Source organism: Syngnathoides biaculeatus, chromosome 9, assembly GCF_019802595.1.
Source record: "Syngnathoides biaculeatus isolate LvHL_M chromosome 9, ASM1980259v1, whole genome shotgun sequence".
Lineage (NCBI taxonomy): Eukaryota > Metazoa > Chordata > Actinopteri > Syngnathiformes > Syngnathidae > Syngnathoides > Syngnathoides biaculeatus.
The window spans coordinates 130,595-155,872 of NC_084648.1; the positions used below are offsets into that span (position 1 = coordinate 130,595).

General features: G+C 40.9%; 2 protein-coding genes across 11 annotated transcripts in view; both read left to right on the forward strand.

Annotated features, from left to right (window-relative positions):
- The window catches only part of pnpla6 (patatin-like phospholipase domain containing 6), a 31,058-nt gene extending 13,880 nt beyond the window's left edge, over positions 1 to 17,178 (forward strand). For 7 of the 10 annotated variants that reach the window (XM_061829614.1, XM_061829613.1, XM_061829616.1 and 4 more), the window contains 22 exons: positions 559 to 636; positions 781 to 986; positions 1,200 to 1,331; positions 1,448 to 1,571; positions 2,645 to 2,758; positions 2,828 to 2,903; positions 3,023 to 3,172; positions 3,272 to 3,335; positions 3,505 to 3,673; positions 3,795 to 3,977; positions 4,092 to 4,210; positions 4,290 to 4,446; positions 5,039 to 5,155; positions 5,219 to 5,288; positions 7,164 to 7,280; positions 11,819 to 11,935; positions 13,494 to 13,642; positions 13,782 to 13,934; positions 14,602 to 14,718; positions 14,964 to 15,051; positions 15,255 to 15,400; positions 15,787 to 17,178. In XM_061829614.1, the coding sequence (XP_061685598.1) occupies positions 559 to 636; positions 781 to 986; positions 1,200 to 1,331; positions 1,448 to 1,571; positions 2,645 to 2,758; positions 2,828 to 2,903; positions 3,023 to 3,172; positions 3,272 to 3,335; positions 3,505 to 3,673; positions 3,795 to 3,977; positions 4,092 to 4,210; positions 4,290 to 4,446; positions 5,039 to 5,155; positions 5,219 to 5,288; positions 7,164 to 7,280; positions 11,819 to 11,935; positions 13,494 to 13,642; positions 13,782 to 13,934; positions 14,602 to 14,718; positions 14,964 to 15,051; positions 15,255 to 15,400; positions 15,787 to 15,846 (2,706 nt within the window). In that variant the 3' untranslated portion in view covers positions 15,847 to 17,178. The remainder of the gene's footprint in view (positions 1 to 558; positions 637 to 780; positions 987 to 1,199; positions 1,332 to 1,447; positions 1,572 to 2,644; positions 2,759 to 2,827; positions 2,904 to 3,022; positions 3,173 to 3,271; positions 3,336 to 3,504; positions 3,674 to 3,794; positions 3,978 to 4,091; positions 4,211 to 4,289; positions 4,447 to 5,038; positions 5,156 to 5,218; positions 5,289 to 7,163; positions 7,281 to 11,818; positions 11,936 to 13,493; positions 13,643 to 13,781; positions 13,935 to 14,601; positions 14,719 to 14,963; positions 15,052 to 15,254; positions 15,401 to 15,786) is intronic. The other 3 variants (XM_061829621.1, XM_061829620.1, XM_061829622.1) reach the window with 3 other exon arrangements.
- Positions 17,179 to 17,318: 140 nt separating this feature from the next.
- LOC133505989 (ependymin-2-like) lies at positions 17,319 to 21,492 on the forward strand. The gene is made up of 6 exons (XM_061829623.1): positions 17,319 to 17,835; positions 18,365 to 18,399; positions 18,520 to 18,663; positions 19,235 to 19,418; positions 19,801 to 19,888; positions 20,184 to 21,492. Exons 1-6 carry the CDS (start codon positions 17,673 to 17,675, stop codon positions 20,332 to 20,334), a joined length of 765 nt encoding a protein of 254 aa, XP_061685607.1. The 5' UTR covers positions 17,319 to 17,672; the 3' UTR covers positions 20,335 to 21,492.
- The last annotated feature ends 3,786 nt before the right edge of the window (positions 21,493 to 25,278 follow it).

The following is a 25,278-nucleotide window of genomic DNA, read 5'->3' on the forward strand; positions in this document are numbered from 1 at the left end:
GCTCAGGGTAATTTTTTTTTAAATCATGCTCGTGCAAAACTGGGCATTTTTCAGGGGACTGTCAATTTTTCATATCTACGGTCAAAACAAACCTATTGGAAATGGGGAAAAGGTATTGTTTTGCAATGTGATTTTGTAAATTCCACCTGATATACTGACAAATTAAAAGCTTATTTTATTGACTGAGAAATGACAAGTCACTGACTGCATGAATGAGCATAAATTAGCCTGTGGCATCTGTTTACGGATTCTCATGCTAAAAGTAGGTACATCAGGAGGCCCCCTGTAGAGAAATTGTACTGGACATTTCTATGTTTTGAAAAGGACCCACACCCACACAGAAGAGCTTCATGACAAACACATTCAACTAAAACCCATTCCATTTGTGATTTATCAGTTTGAAGAAACAAATATGTTTCAAAGTGAGTAGCTAATGCTTCACTTTCTAAGCCCAGACTGTTGGATTTTTTTTTTTTAGACTCATGAATAAATCTGATAGTGTTGCTTATTTCTTCTCATTTTTACAAATACTTTTTGACATTGTTCTTTTGGTCCTAGGACCCCTCTCTGTTAAATGGAAAAGTTACCTTACATCATGCTAAAGCTGGAGCTGTCTTGGCCAGACAGGGAGACCAGGTAAGTATCATCATGCAAATGATGGAGTCTGTCTTTCGTTTAGAAAGCAAAATTGCAAAATACTAATAACAGTAATGACAAGTAGACAAAATTAAATCATATGATGCTTGCTTGTTTTTTCCCTCCCTCTGTTCACTTTCCAAGGATGTGAGTCTGCACTTTGTTCTGTCTGGTTGCCTGCATGTCTATCAGCGGATGATAAATAAGCAAGAAGCTGTCTGCCTGTTTGTGACCCACCCAGGAGAGATGGTGGGACAGCTCGCTGTGCTTACTGGCGAGCCTCTCATTTTCACCATTAAGGCCATTCGAGACTGTACTTACCTCAAGATATCAAAATCGGATTTCTATGAGTGAGTATTTTTGAGTAGGCCTCCTTTGAAAACTACTTGCTGTCCTGAAAGTATTGTGCCTGTCCAAATCTTAACAAGGAAGCACTAATGTCCACTAAATACTGCAACAGTACATAAGAGTTCTATGAAGCATTATTAAAAACTTGAACTGACCCATAATTTAAAGCTTTCGATTTCCATGACAACCATATTTTATGTGGCTCTATTTCACAGGATTATGAGGGAGCAGCCCAGTGTGGTGTTGAGTGCAGCACACACTGTGGCCATCCGGATGTCACCATTTGTCAGACAGATGGACTTTGCTATTGACTGGATGGCTGTGGAAGCAGGTAGAGCCCTCTACAGGTACTTTTGTCCATCTTTTACTGGTTTGCATGCATTACTGTCAAGTCCCCTCCCCCCATCATAATTAATATAAGATATCATGTAATACAGTATTTCTTTTGCCTACAAACATTCAGACAAGATGATCGGTCAGACTGCACATATATTGTTCTGAACGGACGTCTGCGTTCAGTCATCCGGAAGGCAAATGGCAAGAAAGAGCTTGTAGGGGAATACGGAAGAGGAGACCTCATAGGAGTGGTGAGACTTCAGTTTCCTCATAGTGAAGCTTTGGTTGCTATACAGTGGATATAAAAAGTTTGCATGGAGCTGTTCAAATGCCAGCTCTTTGCTAATTTCAAAATGAGTAATTATGAAGTCTTTTTCCACTATTGTGACATCTAACTGACATCTTTGAGTGAGGGAAAGTAAAAATCAACAACTGAGGGTAGGGGATGATTTGAAGAGGGCTGTGGATAGGAGATGCCCTCGCAATCTGACAGATTTGGACAGGTTTTGCAGAATGTGTCACACTGATCGAAGGTGCTGCATGAACATTTTAGTTTAAAGCTTTGCATATTTACACAAGTTATTTAGTTTTTTTTATCAATTAAAATATTTCATTTAGTTGTTCAACTGAGTTGTACAGTTTATACGTCGCATTAAAAGTGAATTTTTTTTTTTAAAAATGATTTCTTTAGGTCTCTTTAATTTATTTATTTTTTGCAAATATAAATACCTGACAGTAACTGATGCTGTAGTGGTACACATGCCTGACTGGTGCGGTCAACGTGAGATCAATTGCCACTCAGTGATGGTGTTGGTATGTGACCTGTGACTGACTGGTGACCAGTTCAGGGTGTACTCTGCCTTTCACCCAAAGTTAGTTGGGTTAGGTTTCAGCACTCCTGCAGCCTTGGTGAGGATAAGCAGCTTCAAAAATGGGACAGTAATAATACCTGGCATTTGAACTGGGGTGTGTAGACTCCCCCCCCCCCCCCACACACACACACACTTTAATCCTGATCAGTTTCTCTATATGATAGTTCACACTCTATACCTGTTTCCATTCATGAAATCAAACTATGGAGGACCATTTTCACAATTGCTGATTTGTTTTTTCATTGCATTTGTCATTTTACATTAGGAAGTTTTGTAAGCATTGTAAAAAAATGAGCTAATTCTGACACGTGTTGCCAGTAACCTTTTAAAAATAATGCTGGTGACAACACGATGAAACTTCTGATGAGCACTTGCTTGAAGCCATAGCAATATAATGATTACTATTATGCCCCAAAATTCTATCTATATACTTGAATGTCCATATGGTTAAGGTGGAGGCATTGACCAGACAGCCCAGAGCAACCACTGTGCATGCTGTAAGAGACACTGAACTGGTCAAGCTGCCCGAGGGAACACTCAACAACATAAAAAGAAGATATCCTCAGGTACAAATGGAGTTGACTTGTAGTTGTTGTTTTACTCAACTGTTTCTGAATGTCACTGTTTGCTATCAGGTGGTGACGAGGTTGATCCACTTATTGGGCCAGAAAATTCTGGGGAACCTTCAGCAGGGTCGTGGACCATTCTCAGGTCTCCTACACAATATAGTGACGATGCACATTGTGGTGATTGGATGTCAATTTGACACGTTCACAGTAAATAACCCTTTAGATTTAGATTTTGACATTTCTTGCTTGGGTCACGTGCAGGCTCAACCCTGAGTCTTCCAAGTATGACCACCAGTGCTGATGTAACCAACCCTGCCAGCAACCTTTCTACTGTGGCTGTATTACCAGTATGTGATGAAGTGCCAATCAATGCGTTCAACCTGGAGCTCAGCCATGCCCTCAGTGCCATCGGTAGGCCTTTATGATTTCAGTGATCAAACTCCCGCTAAAATATTATCATTTTGATGGTTTATAATATTTACTTTTAAAATTAACTTTTCTACCTTCAAGGGCCAACTTTGCTATTGACCAGTGACATAATCAGAGAACGACTTGGAGCATCTGCATTAGACAGGTCAGCATCTTCTCTGTCAGATCTTATTTTGCCTCATATTTGAACTTGTGTTAATATTACTGTAATTATATAATTCCATAAGTCTCATTGACTCTTACTGGAACTATTCCCTCTGCTGTTGCCTTTGTGGTTACAGTAGCTAGTGATACCCTTTATTCCTATCCACCAGCATCCATGAGTACCGCCTCTCTGGCTGGCTGGCCCAGCAGGAAGACATCAATCGAATTGTCTTGTACCAGACAGACAACAGTATGACGCCATGGACTCAGCGCTGCATTCGGCAGGCAGATTGCATCCTTATTGTTGGCTTGGGAGAGCAGGAACCTACCTTAGGAGAGGTTGTGTCACAGGAAGAGCAGAATACCAGAAAATTTGAATACTGTGGAAAAAAGTTTATTTTCATTTCATGTGATATTCCTTGTGCAAATGTCCTGTTCAACTTTTTGTATTTGCCACCAGTTGGAGCAGATGCTGGAGAACACAGCAGTCCGTGCATTGAAACAGCTCATACTTCTTCACAGAGAGGATAGTCCTGGTCCTTCCAGGACAGTTGAGTGGCTTAACATGCGTAGCTGGTGCTCAGGGCATCTTCACCTGAAATGCCCTCGTAGGGTCTTTTCCAGACGCAGCCCCAGCAAACTGGTTCGGGATACCAAATAGACACCTTATAGTATACAGTATCTCACATATTCAACTTTTTATTTCTGAAGCTGGTGCTACTGCAAAGTTTTCCCATACCTCTTCTGTGTTTTTCAGAGAGACGTTTACGAAAAGGTTTTTGAGAAAACAGCTGATAGACACAGTGATTTTTCTCGGCTGGCCCGAGAGCTGACTGGTAACAGCATAGCCCTTGTGCTGGGAGGAGGTGGGGCAAGGTGAGCAGTGACTCGGAATGTGCATAGTGTTACCTGTACATTTGCAACATCTTGACAGTCCTGTGTTTGTCTTTTGCAGAGGTTGTTCTCACGTGGGTGTCATTAAAGCTATGGAGGAAGCGGGGATTCCCATTGACATTGTTGGCGGAACATCTATTGGTTCGTTTATTGGTGCGCTGTACGCTGAGGAGAGAAGTGCTGTCAGAACCAAGCAGAGAGCTAGAGAGTGGTCAAAGGTGTGGTACTCGTATTTATAATGCTATTCAGAAATTGGAACCCGCTGGCATTCTGTATGATTGGATTTGTAGTCGTTTCTTCTTTCTTATAATATGTGTCCTGTCAGAATGCATTTCACACTTTTAGTTTAACCATGTTCACTTTCGCTGTCGGCCGTAAACATGGGCCACAACTTTTATAACTCTTTGATTTTGTGAACATTTTTTTTTGCACGTTAGTATTTATTTGAAGTGGTGGCATCAGCCCCAAACCTCCCTTGTTCAAATTTGGTCAGTAACGATACTGTTGGTCAGTCCCCATGTATTTTTATTTACTTGCATACTTTTTTATACATGTGTACAAATGACTGACTATGCTAAAGTGTTGAAAATGGTTTGTCCTCTTTGAGGATGCAACGTTATTGGCTCAACAAACATGTTTGTTTTGGTTTCCTGAAAAGTTTTGTAACTTTTTTTTTTCTGCCTGATAGCAGTGAAAGACAAAAAAAGGGTGGTCTATGATTATTGGCAGCATGTAGTTAATATCCCACTCTTGTGGTAGTTGTCAAAAATATATATGATTTTTAAGTGCCGTCTTTTGCTCTTTCAATAGGCCATGAACTCTGTATTCAAAACAGTCCTGGACCTGACCTATCCCATCACCTCCATGTTCTCCGGCTCGGCATTCAACACCAGCATCTACAAAGTTTTTCAGGACAAGCAAGCTGAGGTGATTTGCAGTGTACTGGATTTTAGTACGTTTAAGATGAGGGTAAAAAATTTGTGTCCTCAGGATTTGTGGCTGCCATATTTCAACGTCACTACAGATATCACAGCATCTGCTATGCGTGTTCACCAGGATGGTAAGTGACAGCTGTTTAAATGAGAAGGACAATGGAGCGTCCTTCCTTTGTATTTTGGCTTCAAACTTGAGGCAATTTCGGGCAGCAGATGCCTTTTTTTGAATAAAAAGGCCCGCGGAAAAAGCATGCTGGATTTCTCTAGTGTCAAAAACTCAGCGTAAAAATCTTATGAAAAATACATTCACAAGTACGGTACTTATTCCACATATTGAATAAGCCAGTCAGAGGTAAAATAACATAGACCTACAGTATTTATTGTAACTGTGTTATACAGTCAACTGAAGCTGCAAAGTCCTTGCTATAAAAAAATCTTAGTGTGACTCTGGCATGCTTTCAGCTTTATATGTAACTGTGGCACACTCCAAACAAAAATGTAAATTGAATCAAATGCATACAGATAATGCAGGAATTCCCATGATGCTGTTTGAGGGGTGCCACAACCAATGATTTTGAAGAATTTTTCGACAGACAGGGGAAAAAAAATATATTTAGATGTTTCTCTGCTTGTATGGTTATATGTGCTAATATGCATCATCACTAACAATGACTAAAGTACTATGGTTCTCTGCCCTCTTCACCCCACAAATCCAGTATAGTATAAATGATCACAGTGGTGTTCTATATTTTTAATTAGAGTATTCTTTAACGAGTATCAGAAACTATTTTTGTAAAGTTGTTTTTACCTTGAAACATGCTGGAAGTGAGGGGTTTAAAGGCCAGAGTGCTTCAGGACAATATAATGCATAATTTTGTAATACAAATTGTATTGTGGCATGTATATTAACAGCTGAGGCAAATCCTTTCCCTCTCCTCACTGTTCCAGTTTTATTTGACCAGCTTCTTTCATTTCTATTTCATCTCCTTGGTTATTTCAAATTTTAATTTCTTACCTTTTTTTTAACTTAATCAACACAATTATTAAAGTGGCTATCTTGTCATTGTTTTTAAAAAGCTGTGTTCCAAAGTCAATCGCTGCTTATCCAGTTTTTGGAACAGGAAAAGAATAACTTGCTCACTCCCCTCAATACTTTTTAATTCTCCCATGTCCATATCAGCATGTAGGTTCCAGAACACCCCATCCCAACCTTTTCCCGCTAAAATGGTACCACAGCATGTTTCATTCACTCATTGTACTTCATTTCGTCCTTTCTGTCATTATATTAATGTCTGTCCCTACCCTTGGGGTAGTAGAATTACAGTGCTTCCAGTGGCTTTTCAATGTATTTATTTATCGTTTTTAATGTTATTTATTTATTTTGGGATGGGTTGGTTTCTCTTCGTGTCATAATCTAGATTTCATATTTAGCTTTCATCCGCTGAAGTTCTGCAATGGGGTGTAGATGTGTTGAAACTCAAAAGAAACCCAGCCTTCTCTGGTTAATTTTCTTTTCACGTTAGTTTGAAGATTGAAGCGAAAGGCCCAATGGTACCTAATGACACGTTGGACTTTCTCTTGCTTTGCTCTCCGTACTTAACTCTTTTCTATTACCATTCTCACACACTACTGTACTCACCTTTCTCTTTCTTTCTGCTTGTTAGCTAACAAGGCTAGTATTATTCATTATAAACACTTTAAATTAACATGGCATCCAGTTACACGCATTGGACTGATTGTAGGCCCCGTTTGCATTTTACTCTTTTAAGAGTCACTAAGTCAAAGTGTAACTGTGCTATTGTGTGATCAATTAGTTAAAACACTTAGTGTTTTATTTAGCCTTAAGTAAATACGGTTGATCAACATGTTGCCATTCATTCATGCCCATGGCAGCTTCCTGTATTCTCCTTTCACACTGTCTTCTCATTCTCTTTTCCACCTGCTACTTTGAGTCCAACCCATATTTGATGTGTTCCTCCTCCATCTCAATTTCCTGACAGGTTGCGTCTGGCGGTATGTTAGAGCCAGCGCCTCCTACACCCCTTATTTACCTCCCCTCTGCGACCCCAAGGATGGCCACTTGCTTGTGGACGGTTGCTATGTAAACAATGTCCCAGGTCAGATCTTAAAAAACACCCGCACATCAAATTCTCCTCCTTCACCCTCAAAGTCGACAAACAGTGGCTCGGCTATCGTCTCGCTCTCCCTCCCCATTCATTCCTGATCCTAACTAACCCCACTCTCCTGACCAGCTAGACTTGGGGAGCCCATGGTTTGGAAGGAAAGACTATGTTCATAGATGAGTCTTTTAGATTGTGTCCACCTGAGTATCATCTTGCAGAAAGTAATGGCCAGGAGGACAGTTCATTGTCTTCAATTGGCTCTCACATGTACAGTACATTTGCCTTTGGGGGGAAAAAAAAACTAATCTCTTAATTGTGTGTGTGTGTCTGTGTGTGTGTGTGTGTGTGTGTGTGTGTGTGTGTGTGTGATCATATTGCTGCTTTCGCCCTCCAGTGTGTGTCCTTTGAAATTTCATTTCTGAATTTGGATCAATAATGTGGATGCTTCCATGTAGTAGATGTTATCTGACCCAGTGATTTTCAAAGTGTGCAGCATGCCTCCTCTGGGGGGTGCCAGAGACTCAAGGGTGTTGAAGTAGCTTGAGGAGAAAAAAATAAATACATAATCTTTCTGTTATTAAAGATCGCTTTTGGTGTGTTGAAGGAAAAATATATTTGGATTGATTTTTAATTGTTGAGAGATGAGAGGTAGAATTAGTTAAGCAGGAAAATCCTCAGTGCCTGAACACCCCTGATAAGTTCGCCCTGCCCATTCGCGACCACGCCAGTGGCTAATTGAAACGGAATGTGACAAAGTGAATCTTGCCCACGTTCGCTCTGCTGGTGAATCAAAACTGCCCGTGTCAAAATTAAAAAAGTCCTTTCTGTTAAAAGTTAAAGTAAGCGCACACATTTTGCTGTGTGTGAACAGAATTAATGGTTTAGGTTTTTTTTAGGCATCCCCATTCCCCCTCGCTTCTTATAATACTTCAATCCGTTGTCCATCTGCTGCTGCCCAAGTAGTCAGCCGCATAGGGTTTCTTGGTTGCAGGGAGCAACACATCGGGGACAAGACCCAATGCTGTCTGGCACCGAATTGAAGCACACACATTACCCCGACGTACATTTAAAGTCTCCATGGTCAATGTCAACGCTGTCTTACCTCATCAGTGCATGAGCTGCGAACCCCACATTGGCTTTCGTGGGAGCTGTCTCGAACCAATGCTATACGTAGCTACTGTAAGTAGTCATGTGGGAGTCTACGGCAAACTTTTATGGATTATCAAATCAGAAATGAATCAATTTGACACATACTGTAATTGATAATAACATTACGTTTAATATAGTAATTTAATTTTACCATTTGAACCATTTTTATCCTCACATCTTTTGTGATGAAAAGTATCACTCGTGTCATTACGTTATTTCTGTACTCATCTGACACTGACAGCAGTGCTACTGCTACTGTGAAGAGCATCATTATACAGTATTACATTTTTACAAGGCATGAAATTAAATCAATAAGTCAATATTCTACTGTGAAGGGTTTTCTTTTTACAATTCAATTCACAAAGATTTTTTTTCTTCAAATGAATTCATCCTAAGATTTAGGCCTGGCCTCCAGGATTTTTATAATTTTTTTTTTGCCCATTTCCAGTCAATCACAGAAAACCTTCACGTGTTTTCACGTATCATTTAGCCCTTCTCCCAATTGAAGATAAAACATTTTAATTGGCCCCACATTGTCACACATGATTTTGTAGACAACTACACAAAGTGTGTCTAGGAGAGTGTTACACTGTTTTGTCATATTGGCTGAGAGCTTTTAAATCTGTGCCAACCTCCCCATATTCTGTAATGGCTGTATTTTTTTTAAAGTTGGGTTGTTCAAAAGCTGAGGCACCCAGTGTACGAATGGTTAGCGTGGCTCCCTTGTATTCTGTGGTAAGGGTTGGGATCACGGGCTTTCTGTGGGTCGTTTGCATGTTCTTGCGTGGTTGCGTGTGTTTTTATTACAGGTATTCTGGCTTCCTCACCCGAGACTTCAAATTGTCTAATAATTGTGAGTGTAAATAATTTTGTCAATACTATGTGCTCACTGGGATTGGCTGGTGACCGATCCGCAGTATACCCTGCCTCTCGTCCTAAATCACATGGGATTGGCTCCAGTCCACCCATGAACCTAGTGAAGGTAAGCGCTGCAGAAAATGGATGGTTAACAGGCTATGTACATCGTACAATGCCGCTTTTATTTTGGATATTTGCATTGACATTTTTGGATATTTGCATTGACATTTGAGCATAGTTATCATATAGTACAGTGTCATGTCTGGGTTAAATGAAAGCCAACAGTTTTGTGTTATAAGTTTTTGTTTATAGTTTTATATTCAGTTTTGTGTACTACTTTGGCATCCTCAGGACGAGGTACAGCCCTAGATCATGTCTACATAACAATATTGTTTTGGCTTGGATAACTGTGCCTGTCGTTGGGCTGAAATGTGTCTTCTTTCTTCACGAGGAGGTTTTCTTTTTTTGTTTAAGAAACTACCACTGTTTCATTTCTTCTCTTAGTCTATCTTTACTTGATGCAACATTTTGAGTCACACCTTCGAGTAACTCTTTTTTTTTTTTTTTTTTTTTTTTTAAACCTGTCTCCTCTCCTGTCTTTGCTTGGTTCTATTTGTATGCCAGTTCGGGTCTTGTTTATTCAATAAATGTACAATGGAACCTCAATAAATTGGAGACTGATATAACATCTCTTGGATAAAACAGACCATCTGGACTGAACAATGTATCAAAAAATACAGTAGCTTCAATGTGTCATTTTAAACTACTGTTTACAAAGAATTAATCCGCTGTTGTATACTAGCATTGTGGCGATATGCAAGCAGACGTATTTCTGGGTCAGAGATATTTCCATCCATTTTCTGAACCACTTATCCTCACAAGGGTCACGGGAGTGCTGGAACCTGTCCCAGCTATCTGCGGGGAGGAGGCTGGGTTCACCCTTAACTGGTTGCCAACCAATCACTGGGCACAAGGAGACAAACAAGCATTCGCGCTCACAATTACACTTAGAGGCAATTTAGAATGTCCAATTCATGCATGTTTTTAGGGATGTGAGAGGAAACCGGGGTGCCCGGGGAAAACCCACTCAGGCACAGGGAGTACATGGAAACTCTTCAGACGGGCCGGGATTTGAACCCAAGTCTTCAGAACTGTTAGGCAGACGCTCGAATCAGATGTGCCGCCGCGTCACAGATATACTCCCATCCCTCCGTGGTACCCATGTGGAATGTGGGGTATTGACGTTTCAGCCATGACGATGGTTACTATGCTACAGTCGATTGTACACAGAGCATAGAGAGAGCACCATGACTGCGGCGTTCACTCTAAGGGAGTCCAAAACACAAGTCTTTGGAGTTTGTACAGTAACAATGTATTTATTTATTTTTTTTTGACAAGCCGTTTCACTTTTGCAACAGATTTAGAACTAGGAAGCACGCTAATTCCTCAGGGCTCATGAATACCAATTGACTATGATGAGTACTGAACGTCAATAATGTCGCTGTGACCAAGCTCACCGCTGTGGTAAATTTGGGTAAAATTAGAAACTTTCATACATTTTCAAGCCTTTTTAATTTTATTTATAATAGCTTTGTACCATCCTGAGCATTTTAGGCCATCCAAAAAAAAAAAAAAAACTACAAAACAATAGTTTTGTACTGCACAGTAATACCTGTGCATATGACCTCAATAAAAAATGCTTCAATCTAATGGCCAATCGGCAATCGGGACACACAGCCCCCGCTGTTCAATTTAGTTTCCATTGCATTTTCATAAATGTGCAAGGTCTCTTGCATTATCTTTTTTTTTTGGGGGGTGGGGGGGTTCAAGTATCTGGAATTAAGTGTTCTGGACCCTGCTGTTGCCAATTTGTAACGTGTATTAAATAGAGAATGACCTTTCATTAAGACAGAAAAAGAAAACTCTGCAAAGATGGTTTTAAAGCCTCCAAAATCTCTTCTCAATTATGGACAAATACCTTACGCACAGTTACACCCTGTCGCATCTCTGCTGTGCTCTTTATCCTTCCAACCCATGCAGCTCTCTCCTCCTGCTCCCTGCTAGTACTGAACAGTACTGCAGAATTGGGCAGGCTGGTTGTTCTTTAGCACAATCTTCAAACTTGTCACAAAATGGCTACTATTTTGAATTCTTTGCAGCGTTAAGATTTAGACCAAACCTTCATTTTCCAGATATTGCTGCTTTCATGATTTAAAAGTAAATGTGCTATTGGTGTGACACAGTTTGGAGATCTGTACAGCCTTGGTCCTCTGCTATGGCTGCCATTTGCCTTTTACCTACCGCACAAATCACAATGGATGTCTGTGCACGGTAATGAGGTTTGCTTTGGTGTACAGCAGAGTGTAAAGGCGGGCAGAACTACAGTCCCAAACTTTGCAGGGATCGTCTTCTCTCTTGCTGGTGTTGGGATTGTGGTCTGCATCGACACTAACATGAATCTCTTAGCAAAAATTGAGATGTTATTCCCCCCTTCCTCCTCCCTACTTCCGTCCCCGGTGTGCCAGGCTCTCTGTGGCGCTATGTTCGGGCGAGCATGACCCTATCCGGGTACCTGCCGCCTCTCTGCGACCCCAAAGATGGGAACTTGCTTATGGATGGTGGCTACATCAACAACCTGCCAGGCAAGTAAAGGTGGTACACTCTGTCAATATCCACCGACACCCTGGCCCAGAAGGATGTCTTAAAGTGGATTGAGAGAAACTAGGTTGGTGTTTTTTTTTTTTTTATTTAAACAGGATGGGTGAGTATGTTAAATGCCAGGCATCGTTAACGTCCGCTAAGATCAGCGTATAAGGGTACGTTCACGTCACCAAATCAGTTCTGCTAACCAAACCACCTTTCCATTGGGTCCATTTGTAAAGTGATTCAGATACATTTTAGAAAGACATCATCTCAGTTTTTATTACTGGGTACAGAGTGTTTATTCACTATCTACTAGTTATGTTTTCCTCCCCTCAAAGATGTCAGTCATGCTGACAACACAAGGCTGGTTTGACGGTGAACGGTCTCTTCTAGAGTTCCATTAAAAAACAAAAAAACAGTCTTTGTCAAACGCATTCAATGAGGAGGGTAAGTCTGCTCTTGGGCGCTGCATGATAAAACATGGTGCTGTAGCATATAAGCATTACATCTGCCTCTCAAACTAGTCTCAGAAACTTGAACATTGGAGGTATGTTGGGGGTTTCAAGTTGGAATCATTTAGTTTTACATTCCTACATCCAGACATATGTGCAAAATCAACAAACTTTTGTTCCTCTTTCCTTGACTGGCTGAGACTAATTCACTATGACATCAGGACCTTAATGCCTTCAGTTGAAATGTGCATTATTCTTAAAACAAAGCAACACGGTTCAAAATGTCAATGCTATTTTGCAATTAATGTTGGAATGGAAAACCGTGTGATATTGGTCCATAGGTTAATGTTTAGAAATTATTACACCACTCAACCTAGTGTGTCTTGCTCTGTTCCAAAATTAGCCTTTGCTTCATTTCAACAAGAGGAAAAATGATTTGAGTTTGTTGGTCTGCAAATCATTGTTCAAAGATGTACATTTCAGCTCCATTTGTAAGATGTGAAGAGTCTCTGAAGTCCAAAATGTTATGCGGATGAAAATACCTTCTTGTTATTCTGTGTCATCCTGATAAAAGAGAGCAGCCGCATTTCACAAAGCTCCACACTGCAAATCTCTGTTTGAAATGGGAATCGTGTCTCATCTTCCACAGATTGTTGTCACGAAGGCTTGTGAAATATGGCACTCTGTGGCTCTAAAAATGGACCTGGCAGACTTTAGGTCCTGTGAAATCAACAGCCTTTTATTGATTAACTATTGGTCTTCCCCCTCAATGACAAGTTTGATCAATCGAGTATTTATGGCCCTTCGTGACACCGGATCAGAGCTTTGTGCTTCTTGTCTTTAAATGGATTCAGCGCCACCACAATGATGAAGCCCAGTTTTTAAATGCAAGACACTTCATGACAAAAATTTCAATCGCTCTACTCTCATCTGTGCATTAATTTTCGATACTGTTACTCACTAACTGGCATAAAATTCCCTATTGCAAATCCTTTTGGTGGTTTGAGCTCATTTAATTTGGGACTTTAGAATACAGCTTGTATTGACGGAAACTTTATCTTTTATCTGCGGCTCGATTTTGGTGTTTGCCTTGTGGACATCACAGCGGATATTGCGAGGAACATGGGCGCCAAAACAGTCATTGCCATCGACGTGGGCAGCCAGGATGAGACAGACCTCTGTAACTATGGCGACTGTCTGTCTGGCTGGTGGTTGCTGTGGAAACGAATCAATCCCTGGGCTGAAAAAGTCAAGGTGCGTTCGAGTTGGCAGCATTGTGATGACCGCGGTGAATGTATAACTTCCAATCATTGTGTTGCTGCGGTGACGTACTCTATTTGTGTCACTTATCCAGTGATTTCATTGCAATTATAATCTTAACGACCTCATCTAGGTGCCAGATATGGCAGAGATCCAGTCTCGGTTGGCCTACGTGTCTTGTGTGCGGCAATTAGAGGTGGTGAAGAAGAGTGCTTATTGCGAGTACATTCGACCGCCCATTGATCGTTTCAAGACCATGGACTTTGGAAAGTTTGATGAGATTTATGTGAGTTTATTCATGGGATTATCCTCTTTCAGTACTTGTTGACACATCCTGAACAATTGTTTTGACATCCTCATATACATGGCAGTGGTTTCAGGGTTTTGATTATGGCTATTTTGTTGTTCCTTCCGCTCTAATCTAATTTATCTCCCATGGATACACCAAACCAAATACAGTAGTTCCCAAACTTTTTATGGGTGCACCCACATTTTTTGGAGATGAAATCTACCCCCCCCCCCCCACATTCCAAAATTATGAACAACTACAGCTAGGTCTAAAGCTCAGTGGTTAGAGCACTGGTTTGGTAAACCAGGGGTTGTGGGTTCGTATCCCACTGGGGCCTCTACTCTCTGAGAAGGGTTGCATCAGGAAGGGCATCCGGCGTAAAAATTGTGCCAAACATATATGTGCGTTCATCTGAGATAACACGCTGTGGCAACCCCTAAAGGGACAAGCCGAAAGAAACTTACTTTTACAGCTAGGTCTAAATTAATGAAACATTTTCATGATGGTTGCCCTTTGCCCCCCTCCCGACACACACACACCCCCGAGCGTACCCCACCGGTTTGAAAACCACTTCACCATACTAAGAGGGATTCACGATTGAACAAAAGCATTTCTGTTTCCTTTCATTCCAAACATCTCCTATTGTTATATTGTGCTGTTTCAGGATGTGGGCTTCCAGCACGGTAAGCTGGTGTTCACCGGATGGGCCCGAGGTGACATCATTGAAAACATGCTGAGGGACCACCGATCGGCTGACTACAATGACAGCAAAAGAGTTGATGTGAGAGCTACAAGTACCGTCCTAAGATGCTCTATGTGACTGTGTAGACACTCAGAGTCCAGCAAGTGGGCAACCCTAAAACAAATATTGTGAAAAGGATTCTGTCACAAAAGCCTTGTAATCTTCATGCGCCAATATTTTGTCATACTAATAATAGACTACATAGTTTAGGTCTTTTTTGTTTTTTTTTACTGCTGTGATTATATCAACATGAATAAATGATGCAAAAAAAATATGTTTCCCAGTCATGCACATGTCAAGGAGCTGACTTCACAGATCTTGCAGAGATTGTATCCAGAATAGAGCCAGTCCAAAACTACGTTTCTGCTGAAGGTGAAGTATTCATGTTTTAAATTCAGTTTTTGCTCTTTACGGTGTGTTTCCCTGTAACTGGTATAATAAATAAGGGCTTACAATTTAGGCCCTTTTTTTATTGGAATACAGCAGAGCAAGCCCCTGACATTAGATGGATGTTGGTGGGTTCAGCCACTTCATAATTTATCGCGAAAATATCTCTTCTAAATCTTTTCTTTCAGCGGAGGAGTCGGACTGTCTGACGGAATATGAGGAGGATGGGATGGACACTGTGAGAGAGGAGGAAGGGCAGGAGGAGGAAGAAGAGGCAGACGACCTAGAGGACCAGTCCCCCGGAGAGTGGGGACCAAACGGAATCTTCCAGACTGTGAGTGTAACTCTAATGGCTAAAGAGTAAAGAGAACTCTGCAGGGTTCCAAAGCCAAGGGATTCTACATGCTATATTATGATATACTCTGATGTAGTAATATTGTATATTGTGTACATTATATCAAACACTGATTTAGCTCAGCTTAATAGCTTCTCGAAGCTGATGTTCAATAGGACTAGCGGAGACGGAATCGACAATGCCTCACTTAATTTATTTCATGATTAAACAACAATTTCCACACAATAGTTTGAATTATTATGGGTCATAATCACATCGCATCAATAACGCTTGAGGAATTATCATCTTATTCTGCACCACAGAAAGAGCAGTAGTGTCTTGTCAGCCTCTGCACTTGACACGAACAACATTGTTTTGCTGTACAGGATGAGGAGAAATCTGTGAGGCAACGCAAGCAACTTACAAGTGACACCTCTGATTGCTGACAAAAAGCTACAGCAGAAAATTTTGAAGTGGATCATCAAGGGCCAAAAAAGAAACAAGCAAACCAACAATGTGCTCCACTCCAGATTTTTCTGGAATTGCTTTTTTTTTTTTTTTTTTTTAAATAAATCTTGAACTCATCCCCAAAGCTGTCTCAGCACCCCTGACTTAACCACAAGTGTCTGTTTCTTTCAATTCCACAAGGAGCAAAGCGGATTTCTCAAAAATGGATATTAAAGGATCCCTCTCATTTCAAGCACTCTCCTGGCTCCAGTACTCCTACTCTGAAGGACTCCAATAACCAAACCCACACAGGAGGACCTTTCACAACAGTGTTTGGCTAAGAAATGGTTGGAATTACACTTTACTGCATGCCTCCAGAGTATTTATATGCAGTGTGTGTGTCTGGGATACCTCAATGTTGAAATACTGTAGTACCAGGACACTGGAAGATGGCTATGTCCAGAAACTGCAGGAGGAATAAAATGCTGCTGACAGCTTTACATTTTTCACTTTTTGAAAGCATTTCAAGTCACATCAGGAAAGGTTGTAAGTTTTCCGAAGACCATGAACTGGATATTTAAAGTCAAAGCCGAGAAAAGGACTTTGGGCCTTTTTCAAATGTGTCTGCAAGGAAGTTATAAAAACAAAACACACGATGGACCAGTAAGTGAGTGTTAATTTAGTTTATTGAAAACTGGCAGCTCGCTTTTAGTAATTGTAAGAGAAGAGAAGAGAGAATTTTGAACTTTGGATTGATTGGGCTGCTTCAAGTGATCCAAGTGGTTTGGGTGACAAAATGCAGCCAATATCCAGGTGTTCCATCCCTCTACCCCTTTTTTCAGAAAATGTCCATTTTCATCTTGAAGGTACAGAATCTCCCTGTAGCTTATGGTCATACTGTACGAGTAAATCAAAAGCACGCTGATTAAGAATCACCTCGTTAAACTAAAATGATCTGGACTACCTTGTTTTGATAGTCATACATTTATGTGAGGTGTACATTTCTGATACTTAGTTGTAAAACCGACATCCAAAGAAAGGTGATGTCAAAAAAATGAACAGTTTATTTGCTAGGTCTTTTTATTTTTTAAACTGGTTTGACTTTATGAGCTACTGATTTTAATTTGTGTATTTTTGTGAATCCCCTTAAGTTGTGATGGGGGTTTTAATTTGCTTTGAATGGTACCTGAAATGGTGACAATATCCCTTGCTCATCAAATACTTGATTTTAATTCATTATTCATGTTAAGATCCTGAAGTAGCAAACATCAGAAGATAAAGATTAAGAATTATTTAATATGCACATTGGAAAATAAACATGCATAATGCGATATTGCAGTTTACCTTTTATTGTGTGTTTGAGCGTCACCATTTTTTGAATGTTGAAGTTAGTTTATTTTCATTCCCATTATTCAGGAACGGCAGTAGCCTTTTTTTATGATGAACTGGCCTTTATAAAAAGTGGTGAAAATGTTACTTTTCTCAGATATCATTGAGAATTCAATGAGAAGAGAGCAGGTGGATGTCTTCACAATGTGAGAGTTTTCCATCTGTGTTGACTTCCACTCACAACTGCTTATCGTATGTTCGAATGTATTTCATTTGTTGTTGTTTTTTTCTTTTTGTAGAAAAATATTCATATTCAATTACTGTACACGAAAATAGGGCTGAGGATGTGAGATTAATATTTAATGAAGAGTTGTCTCCAGAAAGTCAACTGAGCATGTGGGTTGGGACTCCTGTGATACATGGCATGTCTGCCTGCATTTTGAGTTAATATTTCCCTTTTTTATCGAGAGCTAAGAGTCAGCATGGGTGGAAGCTTATGATGGGACCGTTCCAGATGTGGTCAGGTATATTTGGAGACACTGTGACACACTCTGAGACGCAAAGGTGTTTGCAGCCTCTGAACATGAACATCATTAGTGTTTTGTCCATTCTCGGCCTGCTGCTTGCAACTGCCAGAGCCCAGAAACCCCAACATTGTGGTGAGTCAGTGCTCGACACTGTAACGTGATGCTTCTACCTAAATGGTTTAGAATTGGAATGGACAGTACTGTACAATGACAATACATTTTATCTGGATAGAAATTTGCACTGTATTAGCATGAATTACGTAGACATACTGGCTAAATGAGAGGTTGGGAACCTTTTGTCCTGTCAGAGGCCAAAAAAAAGCTTTGCTAGTTTGACAATTTGTAGGTTGTTTTCAGGTTATTAAAAAATATATATATTTCTCAGGTGCTTTTATTTTTGCAGTTGCATGGCACACCAGTTGAAATCCTTGATTAAGAACACTAAGGGTTATGTATGCAATGAAATATGTTGTCAATGAACACTGACATTAATGTTATGTTTATCATTGTGCAAAGACAGAAGTCTTGATCTAGCTCTTGTATTGATTGTTTTACTGTGCCGATGTGCGTTTAATGTTGTGGCTGGTGAATGTGCTGGAAAAATTCATTTGCTATACTTCTTTCTGGTCATTGTAACCATTTATTTCTATGCTTATTTTAGTGAGCCCCCCTCTGATGAGTGGTGGGGTGTCTGTGGTAAGTCAGACCATTGCAAGTTATCCCCCCCCCACACACACACACACACTTAAACAAGACAGATATATTGGGGATACAGTTTTCCTTTAGTGTCCAGAAAAATGTATTTTTTCTTCGCAGTTGGGCCCCGACGGGCTCTTTACGTCCTTTACGTCCACAGGAACAATCAGCTATGATGCTTTTGGCCAGAAGGTTCGTGTTCGATCCTTTGGCCTGGTTGGAAATGAAACTGTCACTGTGGACCAGCTGATGCTTTTCAACAAGGTATTTGGGTCTGTGTGACAAATCTTCCTAAAAATACATTTTGGGGTGTGCTTTAATCTACAGAAACACTAACTGGAGTTTTTCGTATTAGTAAAAGCATTTTATAGCATATTATGTGTACAGTAAATCGTGTAAATAAAAATCTACACACCCTGCAAAATACTAGGTTTTTATGATACAAAAAAATAAGGCAAAGACTTCAAAACTTTACCCACAATTAATGTAACGTAAAACATGCACAACTCAATTGAAAAGACAAGTCTTTTTGAGCACGCAAGTAAAAATAAACAACTGAGATAATGTGGTTTCACAAGTTTTCATGCCCTCTTGTAAGTGGCGATGTGGGGGTCTTCTGATTTTGGTTGAAAGTGCCCTTATTTAATATTAAGGTCAGATGTTCTAGTAGCCTTTTCCTAGCATTTTGTTGGTTTCTGGTGGAAGCCTTAAGGCTTTCTTTCAACAGTGACTTGTATTTGGAACTGTTCATAATTCGATTTCATAAACTTGACAAAGGCAACATATCAATATCTATGTATCATTTACATGGTCAACATGTTTTCATTTTCTTCAGAAAATATATTATGAGATAGACTGGAGCAAACTTTCTTGCAAGAAGAGGCATCTAAGCACAGATTTCATTCCCATGCAAGTGCCTGATGACGCTAAATTGATGGGTCAGGCCGTTCTCGGCTCCTCCTCCTCCTGGGGAATGGGTGTCCTGGTCAACACCTGGTACGGAACCCTGCCCGGCAATGGTGAGATAAAAATACTGATGAATCTGTGACATGAGCACATCGTGTGTGTGTGGTGTGTGTGTGTGTGTGGTGTGGGGGGGGGGTGTATCTGTCTGTTGATGCAGCAAAGTTCACAATTTGAATGTATTCATTTTTGTATTAATCCATCTACAGGGTAGACTTCAGCAATTTTAAAGCCCTGTAATGGAGTGGGTTAATAAGCATGTTACTTTTACCAACAAAAGATCAACTACAGCTTCATTCACAAATGAGAAAATAGTGTGTGCAAACATAGTGTGTTAATCTTTAAATGTTTAGCCATAAATAATAAAGAATTGCCCTTGTGTTTCTTATTCGGGCAACTGCGTTTGACTTGAACCATTTACATACTTGATGAGCTCAGGCACCTATATGAGCGTCTTCACGGAGATTGGCTGCATCCCCATGACGTTCACTGGCTTCACACCAACAAGTGGATGGACCACTATAAGGTGGGAACTGCAGAGGATAACTTGGACTAGGTGCCCCACAATCGAGGGGAACATGTCGGCAATAAAAAAACATATATGCACCCACTGTAGAAACCAGAGGTTTACACGCACATTATTTGAAAAGGCAGGAACAATTCCACAGCTAGACTGCCTGGAACAGTTTCTGAAACAATAAAAAATTGTTTGAATGACTGTGAAACATGCAGAATTACCAAAATAGACTTCCATAGAAAGACATGGAACCACCACTGACAAAATGTAAATATGAACAATTCCAACTTTTTTCCTTTTCCAGCACTTTCAACTGGGTACTTGGGATCACCAATCCAATGGACTTCTTCCCGCCTTTCTTCTGTGCCATGTCTCATCTAGAGGATTCTGAAGCACCTGACACCATGTTCACTGCTTTGGAGTCTCTGGCGCGGAAAACTGAGAACATGAAGTAAAGATCAGGTGTTGTGTTCATCAGTCAGCCTCTCATTCAAAAGAGGAACAACCCATGCCTGCAAACACTCAATGCAAATAAAGTCTCTTACGATAACAATTGCAAATATACACTATGCTCATTTGGTTTACTAGTGAAAAAGGCATTCACTATATGCACAGAATGCCACTTTACTTTCCCAGACATTTTCTGACATACGTTCATGCAATCTGTGAAGCATCCTGAGATCATTCACGGTGCAATCTTGATGTTGTCCACGTCCTGAAAACAGGTCCCCTCGTGACCCGCTTTGAATTGTAAAATATTCACCTCCAGCCAGTTTCGGTGAGTTTGGAAGTTGCTCCAGCTTGGAATGTTATCCTCAGCCAGAAATTGCTAGATGCTTAGGGCATGTGAGAAGGTGCAATGGTGAAGCAGCCACAAGTCCTCTCAAAGCGCTCACCTCTGCACAATGAATGTAGCAAACACCGAAGGATCTCTCTATGGATGCGCTAGTTGATCATCTGGCCCACTTTGAAGGGTAAAGCCTGCTGTTTGAGTATGAAATATCTTGTGACAGCAGATCTGAAACTTTTCTGAAAGGTTATCCATACATCCTTTTTTCCGAGCCATTTATTCTCACAAGGATTGCGGGAGTGCTAGAGCCATTCCCAGGTATTTTTGAGCAGGAGGCTCGTACACCTTGAACTGATGGCCATTCAATCACAGAGCACATATAAACAAACAACCATTCACACATACTGGCAATTTAAAGTCTTCAATTAACCTACAATCCAGGTTTTTGGATGTGTGAGGAAACCGGAGTACCCAGAGAAAACCCGCACAAGTTGGGGGACACCATGCAAGCTTCATGCAGGCGAGGCTGAATTTCAACCCATGTCCTCAGAACTGTGAGGAAGATGTGCTCACCAGTAGTTCACGGCGTGACGGGTATTCTATACATCTAAATTATTCTATGTCAAGCCAATGTATCACTTCAAAAGTTTCTCAAAAGTAATTAAAAACATTTGTCTCAAACTTTGCCTATTAAACACCTTCTCATATTTCTGCAATACTCACTGTCCTCCAGCAGAGAGAAGCAACATTCTTTTCCCCTCTAGTAGTGACTATACCTTTTATTGTTGTTGTTCCTGAAAATAAATACTTGCCACTAACTACTTACTACGATGAGAAAATGTTTGCACAAGTCGAGTTTCCTTTTTTTGACTCCATTATTTCAGAGGTGCACAGCCTATCGACCATGGACAGTTTATGGCCACTGTAAGAGCCTTTGATCAGAGCCTTGATGGACTTCTAACAACCTCAGCAGGATGGAAAGATTTCTGCCCAATAAATATTTCTGAGAATGGCGGTGGGCGTATTAGTGAAGTGAGGTTAAAAACCGCAAACTCCCTCTCTAGACCAGTGTTCAACATTTTGGTTATAATTCAAAGAGATGTTGGCCCAAAACACAATGCTGCTCATCACCACAAGAACATTGTATGTCCACTGAAACATTGTAGAGGAAGCATCATACTTTTGGGCTGTTTTTCGTCAGGGTTTATGAACATTTGTAAATAGCAGTCAGTGGTAACACAAAACCTTTAATGTTTGTTAGCGAAACAGTGGAGCAGCTGTAAAACTTTGGCCTGACAGTTCTGAGGTCCAGGGTTCAATCTCGGCCCCACCTGTGTGGAGTTTGCATGTTCTCCCCCTGCCTGCGTGGGTTTTCTCCGGGCACTCTGGTTTCCCCCCCACATCCCAAAAACATGCGACATTAATTGGACACTCTAAGTTGCCCCTAGGTGTGATTGTGAGTGTGGGTGTTTGTCTCGATGTGCCTTGCGATTGGCTACCAACCAGTTCAGGGTGTACGCCGCCTCCTGGCCGTTGACAGCTGGGAGAGGCTCCAGCACTCCGTGTGACCCTTGTGAGGATAAGTGGCAAAGAAAATGGATGGATGGATAAATTGCCCCTAGTTGTGAGTGTGAGCGCGACAATTTTCTGTCTCCATGTGGCCTGTGATTGGCTGGAAACCAGTTAAAGGTAGTTCCCTGCCTCCTGTCCATACGTAGTTGGGATAGGCTACAGCATTCCCGCGACCCTTGTGAGGATAAGAGGCAAAGAAAATGGATGGATGGTAGTTAAATTGGCGAAGGGAAAGGAGATACCGTAGATTAATGAGGACCTCAATGCTGATTCAATTAGCACCTCTTGTTATGGGCTTGGCAGCACAGTGGGCAACTGGTGAGAGCGTTAGCCTCACAGTTCTGAGGAACGGGGTTCAAATCCTGACTCCGCCTGTGTGGAGTTTGTATGTTTTGTCCAGGCACTCCGGTTTTCTCCCACGTCTCAAAAACATGCATTCTTTGGAGACTCTAAATTGTGAATGCAACTGTTGTCTGTCTCTATGTGCCTTGTGATGGGGTAGTAACCATTTCAGGCCGAAGATACTGTAGCTGGGACAGGCTTCAGCACTCCCGCGACCCTTGTGAAGATAAGGAGCTCATAAAATATGGATGGTATTTTTGGCTTTGCGTGATTTAAAGAGCACAACCTGAACATGAATTGGGACAATTTACTAATTGGAGCTTGTTTTGGCACTCAGCTGTTTGAAATCTGTTGCTGCTGTTCCTGCTTTACTTGGATTTAAATCCATAAATTTGAACTCTATACCACCCACGATCTCAAGTAGGCCTTAGTCTAGCTCGATCACAATCTCTGCCACCGCAGAGTCCGCAAGATTGTGCAATTGATTTAATTCCCGGTGTGCCATTGCCCAACATTAAACAGGACCACGTGTCTAAACTTGAACAGGATGCACTGAGTGAATATATTTCTTCCTCACTATCTACAGGGCTCATTCGACCTTCCAAATCCCTAGTAGGGGTCGGTTTCTTTTTCTTTTTAAACAATAAAAAGGACAAAATGCTTTGTCCTTGTGTCATTTACAGGGGCCACAATGATATTACAATCAGGAATAAGTACCTGCTGCCGCTCATGGATTGGGCATTGAGTCTGTTGCCTTCTGCCACCATCTTCACAAAGTTTGACTTGTGTAATGCTTACCATTTAGTGAGAATCAGAAAGTGTGATGAAAGAAAGATAGCTTTCAGTACTTACATGTGTCAATTTGAGTATTTGGTGATGCTGTTAAGTCTTAAGAATGTCAACGCTGTGTTCCAAAACCTGTTCAACAATGCACCGTGTGATACGATTGATCGCTTTTTTTTTTTTTTTACTTGGACCATGTTCTCATTTTTCCCAGCAATCTCGATGAACGCTGGCAGCATGTCTTGCTAGTCTTCCGCAGACTAGTTGAGAACCGGTTGCATGTAAAAGCCAAGTGTGAATTTCATTCGTGTTCTGTTCAGTTTTTGGGTTTCATCATAGGGAGGGAACAGCTAAGACCAGATCCATATATCAGATCCAAATACGTACTGTATATCGGCGTTTCATCTGGAATTGCAGTTGGCGGAACATTAGACAAGGCTTAAATGCGTAAATGGACCTCTTTTTCTGGACCTGAGGAGATTTTGTGTTGCTTTGGGCTCCAAATATATGCGTGTTTCATGTAGCCTTAACCACACTCAAGCTTGTTTAGTGTTAGCTCTATTGAATATGAATTAAGTTCAACTTGAGTCATCCAAATTAAAGCATACATCTGTGTGCATAGAAAAAAACATGGCTTATGCCACTGTGATGAGGTAATTACATATTTAAAATCGGTGTCAGAAGCGACTGAGCTGTAATGTTAGTAGAGACGCTGCTTGCAGGGTTGTAATTTTGTGCTTGACTGCATGTCAGTGGAGAAATGAAGCAATTTTAAACTTAGGCACCTCAAAACTTCCCAATATTTCACGGGAACACAGGAAGTAAGACTCACTTAATGGAAATTACAAGGACCCCAAATATAATTCAACACATAACCTTTTCACTTGTGGAGACTTGGAATGAGCTACCCTCTTAGAGGACAGCTTTATAATCTGTACATTGATTGCTCAATCACATGTCACGTGTTACCAGCACATATTCTTGGCTATCGATGATATCTAAAGGAAATATATTTCTGTAAATAATTAATTTGCTGAGGGGCCATGGTGTTGTGTGACTTGAGTGTGTTGCATGAGATATGCAACCCCCCTGGCCCCGCAACAAATTCTTTCTGTTGAACTTCCCTCAACTTTTTTACGCAATCCAGAACACACAAAATAAATATCAAATGTCAATAAATATATTTGTGCCCAGGAAATGACAAACCTAACAGATATACAGTAAACTGTAAATTTTGTTTTAAAATTTGAGAAAGCACGTTATCTTTGGAGTCACCGATGGTGTAGTGGTACACACGCCCAACTTTGGTGCGGTCAGTCTGGGATCAATTCCCACTCAGTGATGGTGTTGATGTCTTCCCTGCGACTCACTGGCGACCAATTCAGGGTGTAGTCCGCCTTTTGCCAGAACCTCTCTCGTGACCCTTGTGAGGATAAGCGGCTTGGATAATGGATGAATGTTACCTTGATAGATGTGTGATCCCACCCAGACTCTCTTTTCAGATCTCAAAACATGGACGTGTTTGGACAAATATTGACTGACGTGTGCTTACGCTAACTAAGCCGTAACCTATCTGTCAAGGAAAAGTTCTCATATTTGTGTAACTCAACAGCACAGCTCAGGCACGAGAAGCTGCAATGCAACCTTTGACTCGTTTCTGGGACACATTTTCCACAGCCGCAGTGAAAATCCTCCTGCCCGTGATTGCCAGCAACAAACCGCAGCTGTGGAGCACAGCCGATGAAATAGTGGCTCAAGTGTCATAGTGTTCCCCAGGAGCATTCCAGTGAATGTGAATATTGGCGAACTGGTGGGCAGAACGAGGATTCAGAAAGAATGCAAATGTTCCTGCGCACCTGGATTCTCTGTATCTCTTTGCACCAATGTACAGTAGCTCATTATTATGGTTAGA